The 16,782-nt window shown below is 42.9% G+C and overlaps 1 protein-coding gene across 9 annotated transcripts in view; it reads left to right on the top strand.

Moving 5' to 3' along the window:
* The window catches only part of RALGAPA2 (Ral GTPase activating protein catalytic subunit alpha 2), a 277,106-nt gene that overhangs the window by 112,301 nt on the left and 148,023 nt on the right, over nucleotides 1-16,782 (top strand). For all 9 annotated transcript variants that reach the window (XR_011248179.1, XM_069547852.1, XM_069547851.1 and 6 more), the window contains 3 exons: nucleotides 8,762-8,955; nucleotides 9,885-9,983; nucleotides 10,215-10,370. Coding sequence is in view for 8 of the 9 variants with exons in the window: in XM_069547852.1 (XP_069403953.1) it covers nucleotides 8,762-8,955; nucleotides 9,885-9,983; nucleotides 10,215-10,370 (449 nt within the window). In the remaining variant the exon portion in view is untranslated. The remainder of the gene's footprint in view (nucleotides 1-8,761; nucleotides 8,956-9,884; nucleotides 9,984-10,214; nucleotides 10,371-16,782) is intronic.

The raw sequence follows: 16,782 nt of genomic DNA, 5'->3' as shown, positions 1-16,782 counted from the left end.
CAGTTCAATAGTTCATCTTGTCATCTGTGAAAAGGACAAACCGTAATATGATAAGGTTTATGGATTATCACTGTTCTGAATTTAACTTTCTGTTCTTAGGAGAAAAACTTCTTCGTAAATGGACAAAGTAAAACTCATGTTACCCTGATCTCTAGGACATGCAAAGCGAGCAGTCCAACAATTTGAATGTATCTCCATTTCTCACTGAATAAACATACCAGTTATTAAATGCTTGGAATAATAAACTGCTTCTAAAATCTTAAATTCCTTTATCATTGGCCAGCTAGCAGTTTAGTTTTGTATTTGCTTTCTTATTTAAATCATTTCATGCTTTCTGGAAATGACAGTTAAATTTATAGTGGACTGCTTCAAAATGTGTCCGGGATTTGTATGGCAAGATATGGAGACATGGAGGTGACTGTCATGAAGGAAGAAGTTTTTAGAAATAGGGGCACGGGGACTTCCCTGGTGGTCCAGGGTTTAAGAGTCTGCCTTGCAATGCAGGGGACACAGGTTTGATCCTTGACCTGGGGTGATCCCACATGTTGCAGGGCAACTAAGTCTGTGTGCCACAACTACTGAGCCTGTGTTCTGCAACAGTGAGAAGCCGCTGCAATGAGAAGTCCTGTGTACAACATCTGGAGAGTAGCCCCCACTTTGGCTTAACTAGAAAAACTCCATTGTTCCCAATGAAGACCCAGTGCAGCTAAAAATAAATAAGAAATTTTTGAAAAAAGAAATATGGACGCAGCATGCCCCATAGGAGGGCACATGGAGGGTCGCCCAGGTTGGTGAGAGAGGAAAACATGGGGAACATCCTTTATTGTCATTTGCTCAGGGAAGGGAAGGCAGGGCAGACTAAGCAGACTGGGGATCAGCTGGTTCACATCATTTCAGCCGAGTCTGAAGCACCGACACTGGCCCAGGTTGCCGGGTGCCAGACCCTGGAGTAATGAGGGCACCAGGGCATCCCCTTGTTGGTGAGAGCTAGACAGAGGAAGGTGGTCACGATGCCTGGTTTGGGATTGTGAGGTTTACATGTGAACAACATACTCCCTGGTATGTTGTTTGCCATGGGAATGGCAGCCCCTCCTGACCAGGGAGGCCCCAGATGCCAGAGTATCAAGAATACCAAAAATAAGAAAGTAGACTTGACTTACATGTAAGCCTTGTTCAGTTGAGCTTATGATTTTCAAGAAGGGGGTATTTATAACTCTATAGAAAAGCTATGACAAACCTAGACAGCATACTAAAAAGCAGAGGTATTACTTTGCCGACAAAGGTCAGTATAATCAAAGCTATGGTTTTTCCAGTGGTCATGTACAAATGTGAGAGTTGGCCCATAAAGAAGGCTGAGTACCGAAGAATTGATGCTTTTGAACTGTGGTCTTGGAGAAGACTCTTGAGAGTCTCTTGGACAGCAAGGAGATTCAACCAGTCTATCCTAAAGGAAATCAGTCCTGAATATTCATTGGAAGGACTGATATTTAAGCTGAAGCTCCAATACTTTGGCCATCTGATGTGAAGAGCCAACTCATTGGAAAAGACCCTGATCCTGGGAAAGATTGAGGGTAGGAGGAGAAGGGGATGACAGAGGATGAGATGGTTGAATGGCATCACTGACTCAATGGACATGAATCTGAACAAACTCCAGGACCTGGTGAAGCACAGGGAGTCCTGGCATGCTGCAGTCCGTGGGGTCACAGAGTCAGACACGACTGAATGACTGAACAATAATAGCTAAGTATTGATATTGCTGCTGACCTCATCTCTTATTTAGCAAATAAGCTTATAGTCTAGAAATACTGCTTTTGATGCTATAAGAAATAAAAAGATTACTAAGCCATAGCGAGGACCAACTGAAGAACTTACTGAGAGGCCAGAAAAAATAAGACATTTGTCCTGATAAGGACAAATTATGGGATAAGTGTGATGAGACTTATTTAAAGAGAGTTTTAATCACAGAGATAGACATATGGACTAAAAGAATGGAATATAAAACATATACTGGATATATAAGGACATGGAGTCGTACATGAAAGAGGTAGCCTTCCAGATCTGGCAAGAGAAGGATGGGCTGCCCAGTCAAGCATGCAGAACATTTAGCCAGAGGGCAGAATAGGGGGCAGGATCCCTACCTCACACCCTGCCTGCAGCCGAGTTCCAATGGATAAATACTCAAATGTAAAAAGGAAAATTTAAAAACTTTTGAAAGAAAATATCTTCTAAAAATCTAAGACCTTGGGGGAGGGAAGACTTTCTTAAAATGAGATGAAAAAAAATGACTAACCATAAGAAAGTGTTGTCATTAATTCAACTCCAGCGTAAATAAAAGTTTCTTTTCATTGTCAGAGAGACTTTTAAGGACTTAGAGTTAGCAGAACCTTGAAGGTTAAGGGCCAGCTTCCGTGCTGCTTCTTTTCCAGGTACCTATTAGATCGGTGATATTCTCTTTTTTTTAAAAAACACTTTTGGCTGCTGTGGGTCTTCATTGCTGCTCTCTAGTTGCAGCGAGTGAGGGCTGCTCTTCCTTGCAGTGTGCAGGTTTCTCATTGCAGTGGCTTCTCTTGTTCTGGAGCACAGGGTCTAGAGTGCAATCTCAGTAGTTATGGCCCACAGGCTTAGTTGTCCTTGCGCATGTGGGATCCTCCCAGACCAGGAATTGAACCTGTGTCTCCTGCAATGGCACCCCACTCCAGTACTCTTTCCTGGAGAATCCCACGGGTGGAGGAGCCTGGTAGGCTGCAGTCCATGGGGTCGCTGTGTCGGACACAACTGAGCGACTTTACTTTCAGTTTTCACTTTCACCCATTGGAGAATGTAATGGCCACCCACTCCAGTTGTTCTTGCCTGGAGAATCCCAGGGACGGGGGAGCCTGGTGGGCTGCTGTCTATGGGGTCGCACAGAGAGTTAGACACGACTGAAGCAATTTAGCAGCAGCAGCTCCTGCATTAGCAAGAGGATTCTCAACCACTGAAAGTCTAGTGCTACATCTCAAGATAAGATTCAGTTAGACGTTTTCAACACTTCACTTTAGTGGAGGAAGGTCAGTGGTGTTGCCCCACTTCAGGGATGGGATTGCCATTGGTGATTGGTTGTTCACAGCTGGTTTTTGGCTCCAGGACAGTGCATGACAGGAGAGGATCAGTCAGTACGTACTTCAGTTAGGGGATGACTCAGCTTTCAGCTCTTGCCTGGAAAATCCCATGGATGGAGGAATGGAAGGCCATAGTCCATGGGGTTACTAAGGGTCACACACGACTGAGTGACTTCACTTTTACTTTTCACTTTCATGCATTGGAGAAGGAAATGGCAGCCCACTCCAGTGTCCTTGCCTGGAGAATCCCAGGGACTGGGGAGCCTGGTGGGTTGCTGTCTATGGGGTCACACAGAGTTGGACACAATTGAAGTGACTTTAGCAGCAGCAGCAGCAGCTTGCAGCTGCAGGCTCTTGTTTGATTTAACTAAAAACAACACATTTTAACCTTTTTTTTAATAGTAAAAAATATGTATGATTGAGTTTCAAAATCTTTGTTAGTATATTTATCCCAACCCTGCCTCTCAACGTTGTTACTGAAATCCTTTGACCACTTCTACTTTGAATTATAGCTTCTGCTTTTAATTATCCCTGTTACCTGCCACCAAAACTGTTTTTGGATGAATGTTTTATCAGTGTCTGTCACTGCACACATTTTTGGAATCTCCACCAGGCTTTGATCTATTTTGAAAATATCAAATGTTCTGAAGAAAAATCATGATGATAAACACCATGAGATTGGTTGCTTACCTTGAGTGAAGTTGCTCAGTCGTGTCCGACTCTTTGCGACCCCGTGGACTGTAGCCCACCAGGCTCCTCCATCCATGGGATTCTCCAGGCAAGAATACTGGAGTGGGTTGCCATTTCCTTCTCCAGGGTATCTTCCCGACCCAGGGATTGAACCCAGGTCTCCAGCATTGCAGGCAGACGCTACCTTGGAGATCTTTAAATGAATGTTACATGTCTGGGAAGCAGATGAGAAAGGCCACAGTGATGGTCAACAGAGTGCTAACCTGCTGTTTCTCCACTTTAAAGAAAATTATTTATTTATTTGGCTGTGCCAGGTCTTAGCTGTGGCCTGCGGGATCTAGTTCCCTGACTAGGGACTGAACCTGGGCTCCCTGCATTGGGAGCATGGAGTCCTAGCCTCTGGATCACCAGGCAAGTCCCCTGTTTCTCCACTTTTTAATCATCAAAGTCTAGGCCTAATTTTCTGGTCCCAGAATTAAAGTGTTTCAGTTGAGCTTTTGGCTTTGTGCCTTTTCAACTCGAACGGGAAAAGCATTTTCAAAGCACTGGCCATGCTTCATCTATACTCCACCAAACCTACACAAAACCGCTGCCATGTGAAGCCGCCATCTGGTTGGCTGCCTCATTTTACCAATCACCAAGACTTATTTCATGACTAAAATCCTTTGTACATTTGCAAAGTTCTAAACTTCAGATTGCTCCTGTATGTGAGCATTCTGTATTGTGCCTGTACGTGTTTGGGGAAAGATGATATAATTTTGTTTACAAGGCTTCCTACTTTAATTAAAAAATATTTAATGTCTCTGAAGCATTTTTAGTAAGAATGAAATAAAAAGGTGCTCTGAGGCTAGCATACTAGCTTGCTCATGAAAAAGAAAATGAACTGTTTGGTATTTTTAAGGTGAATGTGAAATTTTCAGAAATCTCTCAAATCCCGATTTTTAATTAAGCGCTGCTTCACTGAGGAACCATCTACATGTGAAATGTCAGCATCTGTTCCGTTGCTTATGCCACAAGTGGAATCATTTTGGGCAAAAACATTTCAATTCATTAAAAATTTTTTTCATGGTAATGTTGAGCATGCAGTCATTTCAAATACCTTGAAAAGACTCCCTGTATTTTGATAATATGATGGAGGATGTTACCTAGAATTTTATCACTGAGGAATAAATTTTTGGTGGGAAAGGGAGATCTTTCCACAACAGAGAATGGATCGTTGGCAGGTTGCAGGGAGACGCAGGTGGTAAGGTACCTGACCTCTGTTTACTTGGAGCTGTCACTCAAGGGAAATCCCAGAATGACTGGAAGGCTGAAGGCTGATCTCCACCTCCTATGGCTGCATTGTTGGGGTGATACTTGGGGATGGAGCAAAAGTCTAAGTCGTCAAATCTCCTGACTCTTTTTTAACCCCTTATGGGGTTAAAGACTTATCACATTCTTCATAAGAAAACTACATGCCATATGATGCTGTTTGTTCACTTGGGAGCTTAGGTTTATCTGTAAGGTTTGTTGAAGCTTCACCAGACCTTCTCAGACCAACAGGTGGTTGATACCGTACTCATTTGACAGACTAAACATCAGGAGGGTGAGCCAGAGGTTTTGTAAAAGTCAATCTGAGAGTCCAGAAGGTCCACAATTTGGCCTTTGCTGTCTATACAGGTGCAATGTGTGGGATTCCAGCATGGATTATATGTGTCTCTTCAGTTCAGTTCAGTTCAGTCGCTCAGTCGTGTCTGACACTTTGCAACCCCATGAACCGCAGCACGCCAGGCCTCCCTGTCCATCACCAACTCCCCGAGTCCACCCAAACCCATGTCCATCGAGTCGGTGATGCCATCCAACCATCTTATCCTCTGACGTCCCCTTCTCCTCCCACCCTCAATCTTTCCCAGCATCAGGGTCTTTTCAGATGAGTCAGCTCTTCACATCAGGTGGCCAAAGTACTGGAGTTTCAGCTTCAACATCAGTCCTTCCAAAGAACACCCAGGACTGATCTCCTTTAGGATGGACTGGCTGGATCTCCTTGCAGTCCAAGAGACTCTCAAGAGTGTTCTCCAACACCACAGTTCAAAAGCATCAATTCTTCGGCGCTCACCTTTCTTCACAGTCCAACTCTCAACATCCATACATGACCACTGGAAAAACCATAGTCTTGACTAGACGGACCTTTGTTGGCAAAGTAATGTATGCTTTTTAATATGCTGTCTAGGTTGGTCATAACTTTCCTTCCAAGGAGTAAGCATCTTTTAATTTCATGGCTGCAGTCACCATCTGCAGTGATTTTGGAGCCCCCCAAAAATAAAGTCTGACACTGTTTCCACTGTTTCCCCATCTATTTGCCATGAAGTGATGGGACCAGATGCTATGATCTTAGCTTTTTGAATATTGAGCTTTAAGCCAGCTTTTTCACTGTCCTCTTTCACTTTCATCAAGAGGCTCTAGTTCTTCTTCACTTTCTGCTATAAGGGTGGTGTCATCTGCATATCTGAGGTTATTGATATTTCTCCCGGCAATCTTGATTCCAGCTTGTGCTTCTTCCAGCCCAGCGTTTCTCATGATGTACTCTGCATAGACGTTAAATAGGCAGGGTGGCAACATACAGCCTTGACGTACTCCTTTTCCTATTTGGAACCAGTCTATTGTTCCATGTCCAGTTCTAACTGTTGCTTCCTGACCTGCATATAGGTTTTTCAAGAGGCAGGTCAGATGGTCTGGTATTCTCATCTCTTTTAGAATTTTCCACAGTTTATTGTGATCCACACAGTCAAAGGGTTTGGCATAGTCAAGAAAGCAGAAATAGATGCTTTTCTGGAACTCTCTTGCTTTTTCCATGATCCAGCGGATGTTGGCAATTTGATCTCGGGTTCCTCTGCCTTTTCTAAAACCAGCTAGAACATCTGGAAGTTCACGGTTCACATATTGCTAAAGCCTGGCTTGGAGTATTTTGAGCATTACTTTACTAGTGTGTGAGATGAGTGTAATTGTGTGGTAGTTTGAGCATTATTTGGCATTGCCTTTCTTAGAGATTAGAATGAAAACTGACCTTTTCCAGTCCTGTGGCCACTGCTGAGTTTTCCAAATTTGCTGGCATATTGAGTGCAACACTTCACAGCGTCATCCTTCAGGATTTGAAATAGCTCAACTGGAATTCCATCACCTCCACGAGCTTTGTTCATAGTGATGCTTCCTAAGGCCCACTTGACTTCACATTCCCGGATGTCTGAGTATATTTATGATACTGATGTGGGAAATACTGGTGTGTTTCGCTCTAAGAAGAAACAGTTCCTGGTTTGGGGAAGGCCTTTCTGTGACCCCCGTACCATCCTTATGAAATCTTCTGCTTTAGGCTCTTGTGCTCTTTGCATAATAAACATAATAAGCTGTTAGCGGCTCTCTCGGGCACAGTGCAGGAGGCATCTAGAGCCAGCTGTGGATTTGCCTGTGCTCCTTGTCACACTCTTCTCCTGCTCCTGGCTGGCTCTGGTCCTTCCTCGCATCCGTAGACTGTGCTTCCATTTCTGTGGTTGGACCTGAAAAACCCCAACAGCACATGCACCTGGAATGATCCTCCATGGTGGTGGATGTTTGTTAGTATCTTTTTAAAATCAGCTTCTATACATGTACTACAAAGCAATAGAAAAAGCAAAGAGCACTCTTTAAAAACATCAATAAAATAGGCAAATAGGCAAGATTGATCAAGGAAGAAATACTGGTAGTGAAAAAAGGAAGAAAGCAATAGAAACAACATAAAAATTAAAAACAATTCAATAGGTTAATTCTAATAGATTTATAAAAGTAGAGGACAATTCCTAGCTTTACTGAAGCTTCAAATAAAAGAGAAGCCATCTTTTCAACCTGTTCCAGATATGTTGTAGCTCTCCAGAGTCAAAAATTTTTCACACAAATGTTTCAATTATCATAATTATTTTTGAATCTAAGATTATAAAGGGAACTGTAGGAAAACAAGCAAAGCTTTTCCATCACAGAATTCTATACCCAGCCAAGCTATGAATTTACCAGTCAGAGAACCAAGACTTTCAGACATATGAGGACACACTTTCTGAGGCATTTAGGAACATGCAGCCACTTAAAGGAGAAGAAATATCACATACCATTTTGTGATTCTGGTCTTATAGATGAGAAGGGTAAATATGTGTTCACACAAAAGCCTGTACACATTTGTAGCTTTAGGTCTAATCAGACCAAAACCAGAAACTATCCAGTGTCCTTCATCAGGTGATTGGATAAACTATGACGCCTGTGGATACACAACCGCATGGATGAATCTCTCAAATAAATGCCTTATGCTAAGCGAAGGAAACCAGATGGAAAGGTTACTTACTAAAGGACTCCATTTATCTGACATTCTGGAAAAGGCAATGCTGTAAGGATAGGAAATGGCAGTGGTTGTCTGGAACAGAGGTTCGGGGCGGGAACCGACTGCATAGGGGCCCTGGTGGAATGAAGAGGAAGTTTCAAGTCAGTTATGGAGGTGGTGTATGTGACAGCTACATGATCATACACATTTCTTATAGCTCCTTGAATCCAAGAAGGATAAAACTTGTTACAAGCAAATTATACATCCCACAAACCTGAGTTAACAGTGTCAGGCACCACAGATGTCACTTCCGCCGCGAAGCAGTCCTGGCCACTTTTCCTCGTGACCCTGCTCCCTCCGCCTTCTGCTCTAGTTCTCCTTCCTCTCCACTGCTTATGAAGACCTTCTCAGGGTCTCTAGGAACTGTCTCGTCATCTCTGGGTTGTCACCCTTTTAGATGGAAGAATCAGAGTCACCTGACATTTCCTCATCAGTCTCACTTCCCTGTCCTTCCAAGTTGTCAGCCATTTCACACCTCATCTCAATTGTTTTACTCTGAATTTGCATACATGTTCAAGCATGGGTCATTTGCATTAAAGATAAAAGTCTGTAACAATGAAATAAAAATTGTGTTAACACGCGTTTTACCTCACAGACAGCAGCGAATGCCTTGCTGATGACTGCAGTATAATTGCTGGGGGGACCCTCACTGGTTGGCATCCAGACTCAGCCGCTGTGTTGTGGCGAAGAATCTTGGGGATCCTTGGAGATGTGAATAATATCCAGTCACCCAAAATCCATGCCAGGGTGTTTGGCTATCTCTATGAACTCTGGTACAAGCTAGCAAAGGTATGTCCTGCTATTGTTACCTTTCATTCTAGTATGGTAACATTGATTTGTCACTTAACCTAAAAACTGTGTTGCATGTAACTTGTGAACATATTCTGGACCAAGAGTTTAGATACTGAAACAAAGTACATTTGGTGATCAAAAAATAAAAAATACTTTTATAAATGGCAACCCACTCCAGTATTCTTGCCTGGAGAATCCCAGGGACAGGGGAGCCTGGCGGGCTGCCATCTATGGGGTCACACAGAGTCGGACACGACTGAAGCGACTTAGCAGCAGCAGCAGCAGCAGAAGTTATTTAATGCATAAATAAACTATTACTATAGGATATCAAAGAATGGGATATTATACAATAGTTGTAGTTACTCTCTTTATAAAAGCACTACTGGTCTTATTGTACAGAATTTGAATGTAGAGAAATGCTAAGAAATTTAACCTCACCGTCCACATGGAAAGCCATTATTAGTATATAATCTTATTTCTGAGGATAATTTTTTTAAAAGTACAATCTGTTGTCCTTTGTTTGTAAAAGAATACATACAATTTTCATCCTAGGGTTGGTTTTTGTTTACAATATATGTTTTCCCCATTTTAGTACTTTTTTCTTTTTCCAAAAATGTGATTTGTGTTTATACAGTATAACTCATGAAACTATTCCTTATCACTTGAAGTTCAGGATGACCTCTGCAAGCATTAAGATTGAAGGAATAACAATACCTTAGTTTTGCATTAGATCTAAAACCATCACACAATTAAAAAAGACAGTAGATCTCATGATAAAAGAAATATTTGTAAATGCTGTAGCTTCTCACTCAACTTACAGAAATTTAATTGACAGCAGCTGTTTGACCGTGGAGCACGATATTGACGTGTCATTGGGATAAACCGTGTATTATCTTGCCTAAAATTCTCCTTGTTTCGAATCATAGATACGGGATAACCTGGCAATAAGCCTGGATAACCAGTCTTCTCCATCTCCTCCTGCCTTGATCCCACCGCTCAGAATGTTTGCATCATGGCTGTTTAAGGCAAGTGAATATGTGTTTATTCCCTTATTATAATTTCCCCTTCCTTTCTGAAATTGAGTTTAAAAAATGTAATTGCCCAAGACTGCATGTTTTGAAGACAGGCTGGGTCTTACTCAAGCCAGCGCTTCCCACATCTCCATAAACAACTTTGTGGACAACTGAGAAGTAAATGAAAGGACAAAAGGCATCTGCATCTGGGGTTGATTAAATCTCTGAACGTCTCCTTGGCAGGCGACGACGCTGCCTGACGATTATAAGGAAGGCAAACTGCAAGCCTATAAGCTGATCTGTTCCATGATGACCCGGCGCCAGGACGTCCTGCCCAGCTCAGACTTCCTGGTGCATTTTTACCTCGTCATGCACCTGGGACTGACCAGCGAGGACCAGGTATCTGTGACGCCTCCACTGTACGTGTCGTGTTTTTGCAGGTGACATTGGGGTTTATCATAGTACCCCTGAAGGTTGAAATTCTCCATCGTTCGAGTCTTTCACATGCAGCAGCACCAGTGGCCTTTCAGGAATGAGTCTGACGTGTCTCATCCAGGCTGCTGCTTCTCCCCACTGACTCCGTATTTCACCAACCGAATTTGAATTTTACTCTGTGGCCTGTCCAGTTCTGTGTGATCTAATCTCTTGCCTGTTGTCAGCCTCAGAAATACTCATCTCACTCATCTTTTTGCTGGGGTTCTACATTAGATATTGTTATGAAGAAAATGACTTTGGTCATTTAAAAATGTTTGAAAGCTACTGTTTTAGGAGTTAGGATGTTCTCGAGAATGACCTCACCTTAGATTATGGTTTCTGACATCTCTTGAAGGGGAATTAATTTCTCTTAAAGAAATGTGATTGGTGGTTAAGTTGAAACAGAAGGGCCAAAGGAGCCACCAGTCACCAGCCTGTAGCCTCTGGCCTTCCTCCTTTTAGAAGCCCCCTGCTTATGGGCGGAGGACAGGGAAGGGGGTGGGACCACTGACTCTCGACTTACTATCTGAATATCAAGCCAGCAGGTGACAAGGTTGATTTGTGAAGCTTGAGATTGTCCTGGGCTTTACTTGGAGGATGGGTTTAGAAATGTGACAGTGCTAAGATAGAGTAGGACATTGGGCCTGGAGATTAATGAGGAAGTAATTAAACAAATATAGTTTGTTTTTTTTTTAATGGCAAGAACTAAGATGGTAGCATTGGAGGGGGCAAAAAGGAAAGGGAAGAGTTTAAGAAATGTGAAGGCATTTAATTTTAGCACCAGGTCCTCTTGACTGATAGCTTGACTGGGCTTCCCTGATGGCTCAGTTGGTAAAGAATCTGCCTGCAGTGCAGGAGACCCCGGTTCAAGTCCTGGGTCAGGAAGATCTACTGGAGAAGGGATAGGCTACCCACTCCAGTATTTTGGCCTAGAGAATTCCATAGTCCATGGGGTTGCAAACAGTCAGACATGACTGAGTGACTATTACTTCACTTCCTCTTGACTGATTATAGGTTTGGGAATGTTTCAGAATTTACCCTTTAAATTGATAATACTTATCAGTGAACTAGAGTCATTTGTGAACTACCGAGTAGCCATCCTTTCTGTCTTTATTTGATGCTTTGAATATATGATGCAGACACAGAAACCTTTTGATTCATGTAAGAGGTCATTCTCCAAATTTGCCAGCCTTGCCTTGGGCCCTGTTTAAAACCCTTGTGAAATATTCCCTGCTAAACTCTTTGAGCTTTAGTCATTAAGCTTCTCCCCCAAAGTAATAGCCTTACTGTCCTACTGTGTTGTTTCTGTCATATTCGCTACGTTTCCAGCAGCGTGCAGTGGACATCTATGGAGCAGGTTGAACTGAGATGCGTGTAGAAATAGGGATGTTTAAGTAGACTTGTTTGTACTCCTTGCTCAGATATGTTGGAGCCATCATTGCGGGTGAAAGCATGTTTTATAGAATGATGCAACTTAGGGCATGTGGAAGATTAAGGGTAAAAATAGGAAAGAAAATTAACTCACAGATATTAATGAGATCCCTCAGTGACAGAACCAAGAGAGGAAGGTGCAGTTAACAACCCTGTACCTTTAAAGGCGTATTTTGCTAAGCTTTGCAGGAAAAACATCTACTTGGAAATGATAATTAGCTGTACAATCTCTGTAGAATTCTTTGTAGAATTTAATACAAATAAATTTGAAGTCAGCTGTAAATACTTAGTATTTCTGGAATGAGTTTTCCAGAAAGTCGTGTAAATAGGTGTGTTTAGAATCCTTTCTATTTTAAAGCGTGTTGGAGTAAAAATGAAACAGTAAAATGAGATGAGGTCTGTATATTATAACATTTGAGAACCCCTAACATTATTTCAAAAACGGGATTTTTCAGAGTAGAAAAAAGAGTTTTCAAAGTTTTTATGTAAAATTTTAACACTTTAATGTATGCCTTATTTTTGGTTAGGTTTGATCTTTTGTAGTTCATTTTAAACTACATAAATCTTAAATGCTGGCCCACTGCTAGTAGTAATCCCACCATCCAGACTTCTAAGAGAGAACAGAGATATCGTAAATCTCTATTTTATAATCAGCCTTTCGTTTCCACCGTTAGAAGCTCATGTTTTTATGTTTCATAGAATTGACTATTTTGCTGTAACCTTAACAATTACTGGTATATGTTTGAGAAGTGATGACTGTCTGCCAAACAGAATTACTCTAAATAAACTTTATTCCTTTGCCAGAAGTAAATTATGCAGAAGGCTTTCTAATGAAAGACTTTTCTCATTTAAGTAAGAAATGTCTCCGGTAATTAGTTTAACTTTTGGTCCACATGTCTAAATAGGTCATGGTTGTTGCTCCAGAACTTCTGTGACTTCTGGAAACACATGTTATATTAATTATAAAAAGCAAAGAAAGCGTGTGCTATAAAGAATACAGTTAAATTCAATTTCTTAATTGACTGTGCACCTGTGACTTGGACTTTCTGTCTTGAAAGAGTTTTCAAAGTGCTATGCTTTTATGTAGCCTGGCGCTGGACAGCTTCTTTCTTGCAGAGAGAACCTTGTAAGAAAGTATTCCTTAGTTTTTAATGAAATAAGTACTAGCTAATCATTTTTAGATTTTTAACAGGTTAGTTTTGTCTTCCAAATAAAATCCAAGGTCACTTTCTTCCTCTCACCTCTGGGTGGCACTCTTGTCTGCACGATGGTGGTTCACCCACCAAACGGAGCCTTGGCAGTTCCTGGGAGACCCAGTTCCCTGGGGAACTTGGTGCTATGGTCTGGCCCAAGTTAGAGATGCTTTCCCATATTGGAGAGTAGCAAAACCATGTCAGTAGTGACTTAGAAAGTGTGCAATTATAAATAAGATCTAAAATGTTAAAAAATCTTTTTTTTTTTCAAACATAAGGGCACTTACAGAAACGGTAGATTTCTTTTTGTTAAAAAAAATTGTAAAATATCTCTCTGATGATGTTCTATGTTACAGCCATATGAAGTAGCAGTTTCATCTAATATAATAGCAAATTAGTTACATAAATAAATACAGTCATTTCCGTATTCTAAAAAAGTAATCGGAATACATATACCAAACAGCCAGAATTCAAAATGTAGCACATTCCAAACCACCTGCTTTTAATATCGTTTGGACCAGTTACTCAACAGTTTTGTCGATAAAACCAAGACCTTATTGAGTGACATGTCCCATAGTCAGATGTGTGTAGCGGGAGTTTATGGTTTATTGGTGTGATGGAGAAAATGCTTTGAAATAGCTTTATTTTTCCTTGACTATGAATTTTTTAAGAAAAAAATGGATCCTGTTGCTGATTTAGAAAATAATTAAGATGGTAAAGACTTTCGAAAATAACTATACATTATGAGTAAGAGTCAGGAAGGCTCTGGGACTGCCTGGACTGGTTGTGCAGGGGGTCTTCTCGCTGGCTTCCCTCCTGCCTGCTGCTCTGTGTCTGGGCTGGGGGAGGCGGAGGGTCGCCATCTCCGCACCACTGACTGCAGTACCAGACCCTGGGCTGGGAACTCGTGATGTTGTCCATCGATTCTTCTCTGCAGTTCAGTTAGACAAATATCATGACCCGCTGTATAAATAGCTAAGGCTCAAAAGATATTGAGGGCATTTGCCCAATGCCACACAGAAGAAGGGCTGTGAGAGCTCTCGGGAAGCCTGGCTTATTCAGCAGGGTCTGTCTCTCCTGTGGATTCAACGCCACACATGCTGGGCAAACAAACAGGCCTCGACCGCGTCCCTCCTCCTGTCTTGTCTCACCTGGGCTTTGTCCTCAGTCCTGCCGCCACTCAGAGTCCTCCTCCCTTGGACCCCTCCTCCCATCCCTGCCTGCAATACCCTCCCTTGCTCCCACCCGGTTCCTCACCAGCTTCTCTTCCAAAGCTGTTCCCAGTTCTGCTTCGTTTGTCCTAATACTTAAGCAGCTTTTTCACCTCAGTCTCCCCCTCTGAATATGTGGACATGAAAGGAGCTAGGGTTTGGATTTATTAAAAACAGTTCCTATTAATTTCATCATTATTTAAAACATATGGACAGATCAATATGTGTGAAATGGAAAAGGACAGTTGAGGAAAGGAATGTTATTTTTATGTTTCTAAGAACATATATCAAAGACTGGAAAGTTTTCTTTGCTTAAAATTTAAGTAAACTATTCTTTAACAATGACTTACAGATTGAAGGTCTTAATGCAATTTGTCTGTTAAATACATCAAAGTTAAATTCGCCTTTAAATGTGAAGCTTACATCAGTGCAATTATGGTTGCAAATTTGCATATAGAAATTTTGGGAAATGAGGGTCTTTGTCATTTTCATCTGTGATGTTGCATTATTGTGCGTGTGTGCTTAGTTGCTTCAGTTGTGTCCAACTCTTTGCACCCTCATGGACTATAGCCCACCAGGCTCCTTTGTCCATGGGGTTCTCCATGCAAGAATACTAGAATGGGTGTCCATGCCCTTCTCCAGGGGATATTCCTGAGCCAGGGATCAACCTGCATTTGCAGGTAGATTCTTTACCACTGAGCCACCAGGGAAGTTGTGTTATCATATTTGGTAACAAACCAAAAAGCACGAGGCCGCTCCCAGGTGGGGAAATAGGTTTAGCAAAGTCTGCTGCAGCTCCGGACCCCTCGCTATGTGAAGTCAGGATGCAGTATAAGGGGTGACAGGAGCTTGGGCTCCCAGCCTTCTGCGCTCCAGGCTTGGCATCCCTCTGAGTAGACAAGTGATATGACCTCCTTGCACCTTGGCCCCCTGACCTGCATATGATTGTAGCGCTGCCCTGAGGGAGCCCCTGGGAAACTTTGAGGGGCTAGACTGAGGAAGGCACTCAGTTTGAGGCTGCCACTGCACTTGGTGAGCACAGACTCCCGCGGTGACACCAAGGATGCTGAGGAAGGCAGGGCAGCCCTTGGCCAAATGAGCCCATTTTATTTTTCCGATGTGTTAGGGTATTGGGTTCTTTTTCCCCTCCCCCATATTTTCTCTTACTTTGGAACAAAACCATTTGACTAAAACCTGTCACTAGGCATCCTGGAATTTCAGAACGTAGTATGGATGTGAGAGTTGGACTATAAAGAAAGCTGAGTGCCAAAGAATTGATGCTTTTGAACTGTGGTGTTGGAGAAGACTCTGTGAGTCCTTTGAACTGCAAGGAGATCCAACCAGTCCATCCTAAAGGAAATCAGTCTTGGGTGTTCATTGGAAGGACTGATGCTGAAGCTGAAATTCCAATATTTTGGCCACCTGATGCAAAGAACTGACTCATTAGAAAAGACCCTGATGCTGGGAAAGAATGAAGGCAGGAGGAGAAGGGGACGACAGAGGATGAGATGGTTGGATGGCATCACCAACTCAATGGACATGAGTTTGAGTAAGCTCTAGGAGTTGGTGATGGACAGGGAGGCCCGGCGTGCTGCAGTCCACAGGGTCGCAAAGATCCGGATACGACTGAGTGACTGAACGGAGTGAGAAACAACCACTCCCCCTGCTGTGGGTCAGATATGAGGAATGACGTGTCCAGTGGCCTTTGTGACCTGGATGTTTCTCGTGTGTCCTGGCCATTGGCTCCCTTTCCAGGCACTCCCCACCCAAGGCAACACCTGCCCACTGTGGAATCGATGCCAGAGGGCTGGACACCCTGGCGGCCAGTTGACATCCAGCCGTGTTCCAGCCCAACAGGGGCCTGTGTGGCTCTAGACAGCAGGTGGGGCAGCCTGCATTGCTCTGGCCCCTCCATCACAGGCAGCCAAGACCCTGCTGGGGCCGCACCCTAGTGGCTGGGTGCCTGGCTGGGCAGGGTTGCCGCCTGGGTCCTCTAGCCAGTCTATGAGCCCTCTAATGCCCTGATAGAAACCCCTGTTGTCTCAGACTCGGCATAGGAAATCTTTCGTTTGTAAGAACCTGGCTTCCTCGGTGAGGTCCTGGGAGGCACCAGTGGTGTGGGATCCACGTGGCTCAATGTTTCAGGTGCTAAAAGCACTGGAAGCATTTCCTTCTCTGCCACCTCGCGCCCCCGCAAATTTGTTTTGTAGCCAAGAGTATTTAACTTGTTTTAGGAACGTTTTTGCTTTCACTCTGCTATACATTTTAGTGCATCTTTTCCTTACCAGTGCTAAAGAAAACATAGTTTTAAACATCACGCACAGAGGAATATTCTATCATAGAAGTCACAACAGTTCCTGATTTTCTTAACGGATGTTACAGCCTCCTCTCAGGAGATACATGATGGAATAATATAATAATAAACAATCATTTGTAAGGAGATCTCAAGGGGCCCCTCGGTGAGCATGAGGCTCAGCAGTGAGCCCTGAAAGCAAGGTGCGG

The sequence above is a fragment of the Ovis canadensis genome, chromosome 13, assembly GCF_042477335.2.
Source record: "Ovis canadensis isolate MfBH-ARS-UI-01 breed Bighorn chromosome 13, ARS-UI_OviCan_v2, whole genome shotgun sequence".
NCBI classification, from domain to species: domain Eukaryota; kingdom Metazoa; phylum Chordata; class Mammalia; order Artiodactyla; family Bovidae; genus Ovis; species Ovis canadensis.
Note: the sequence above shows the minus strand (reverse complement) of the source record. Positions and strands in the feature narration are given on the sequence as shown.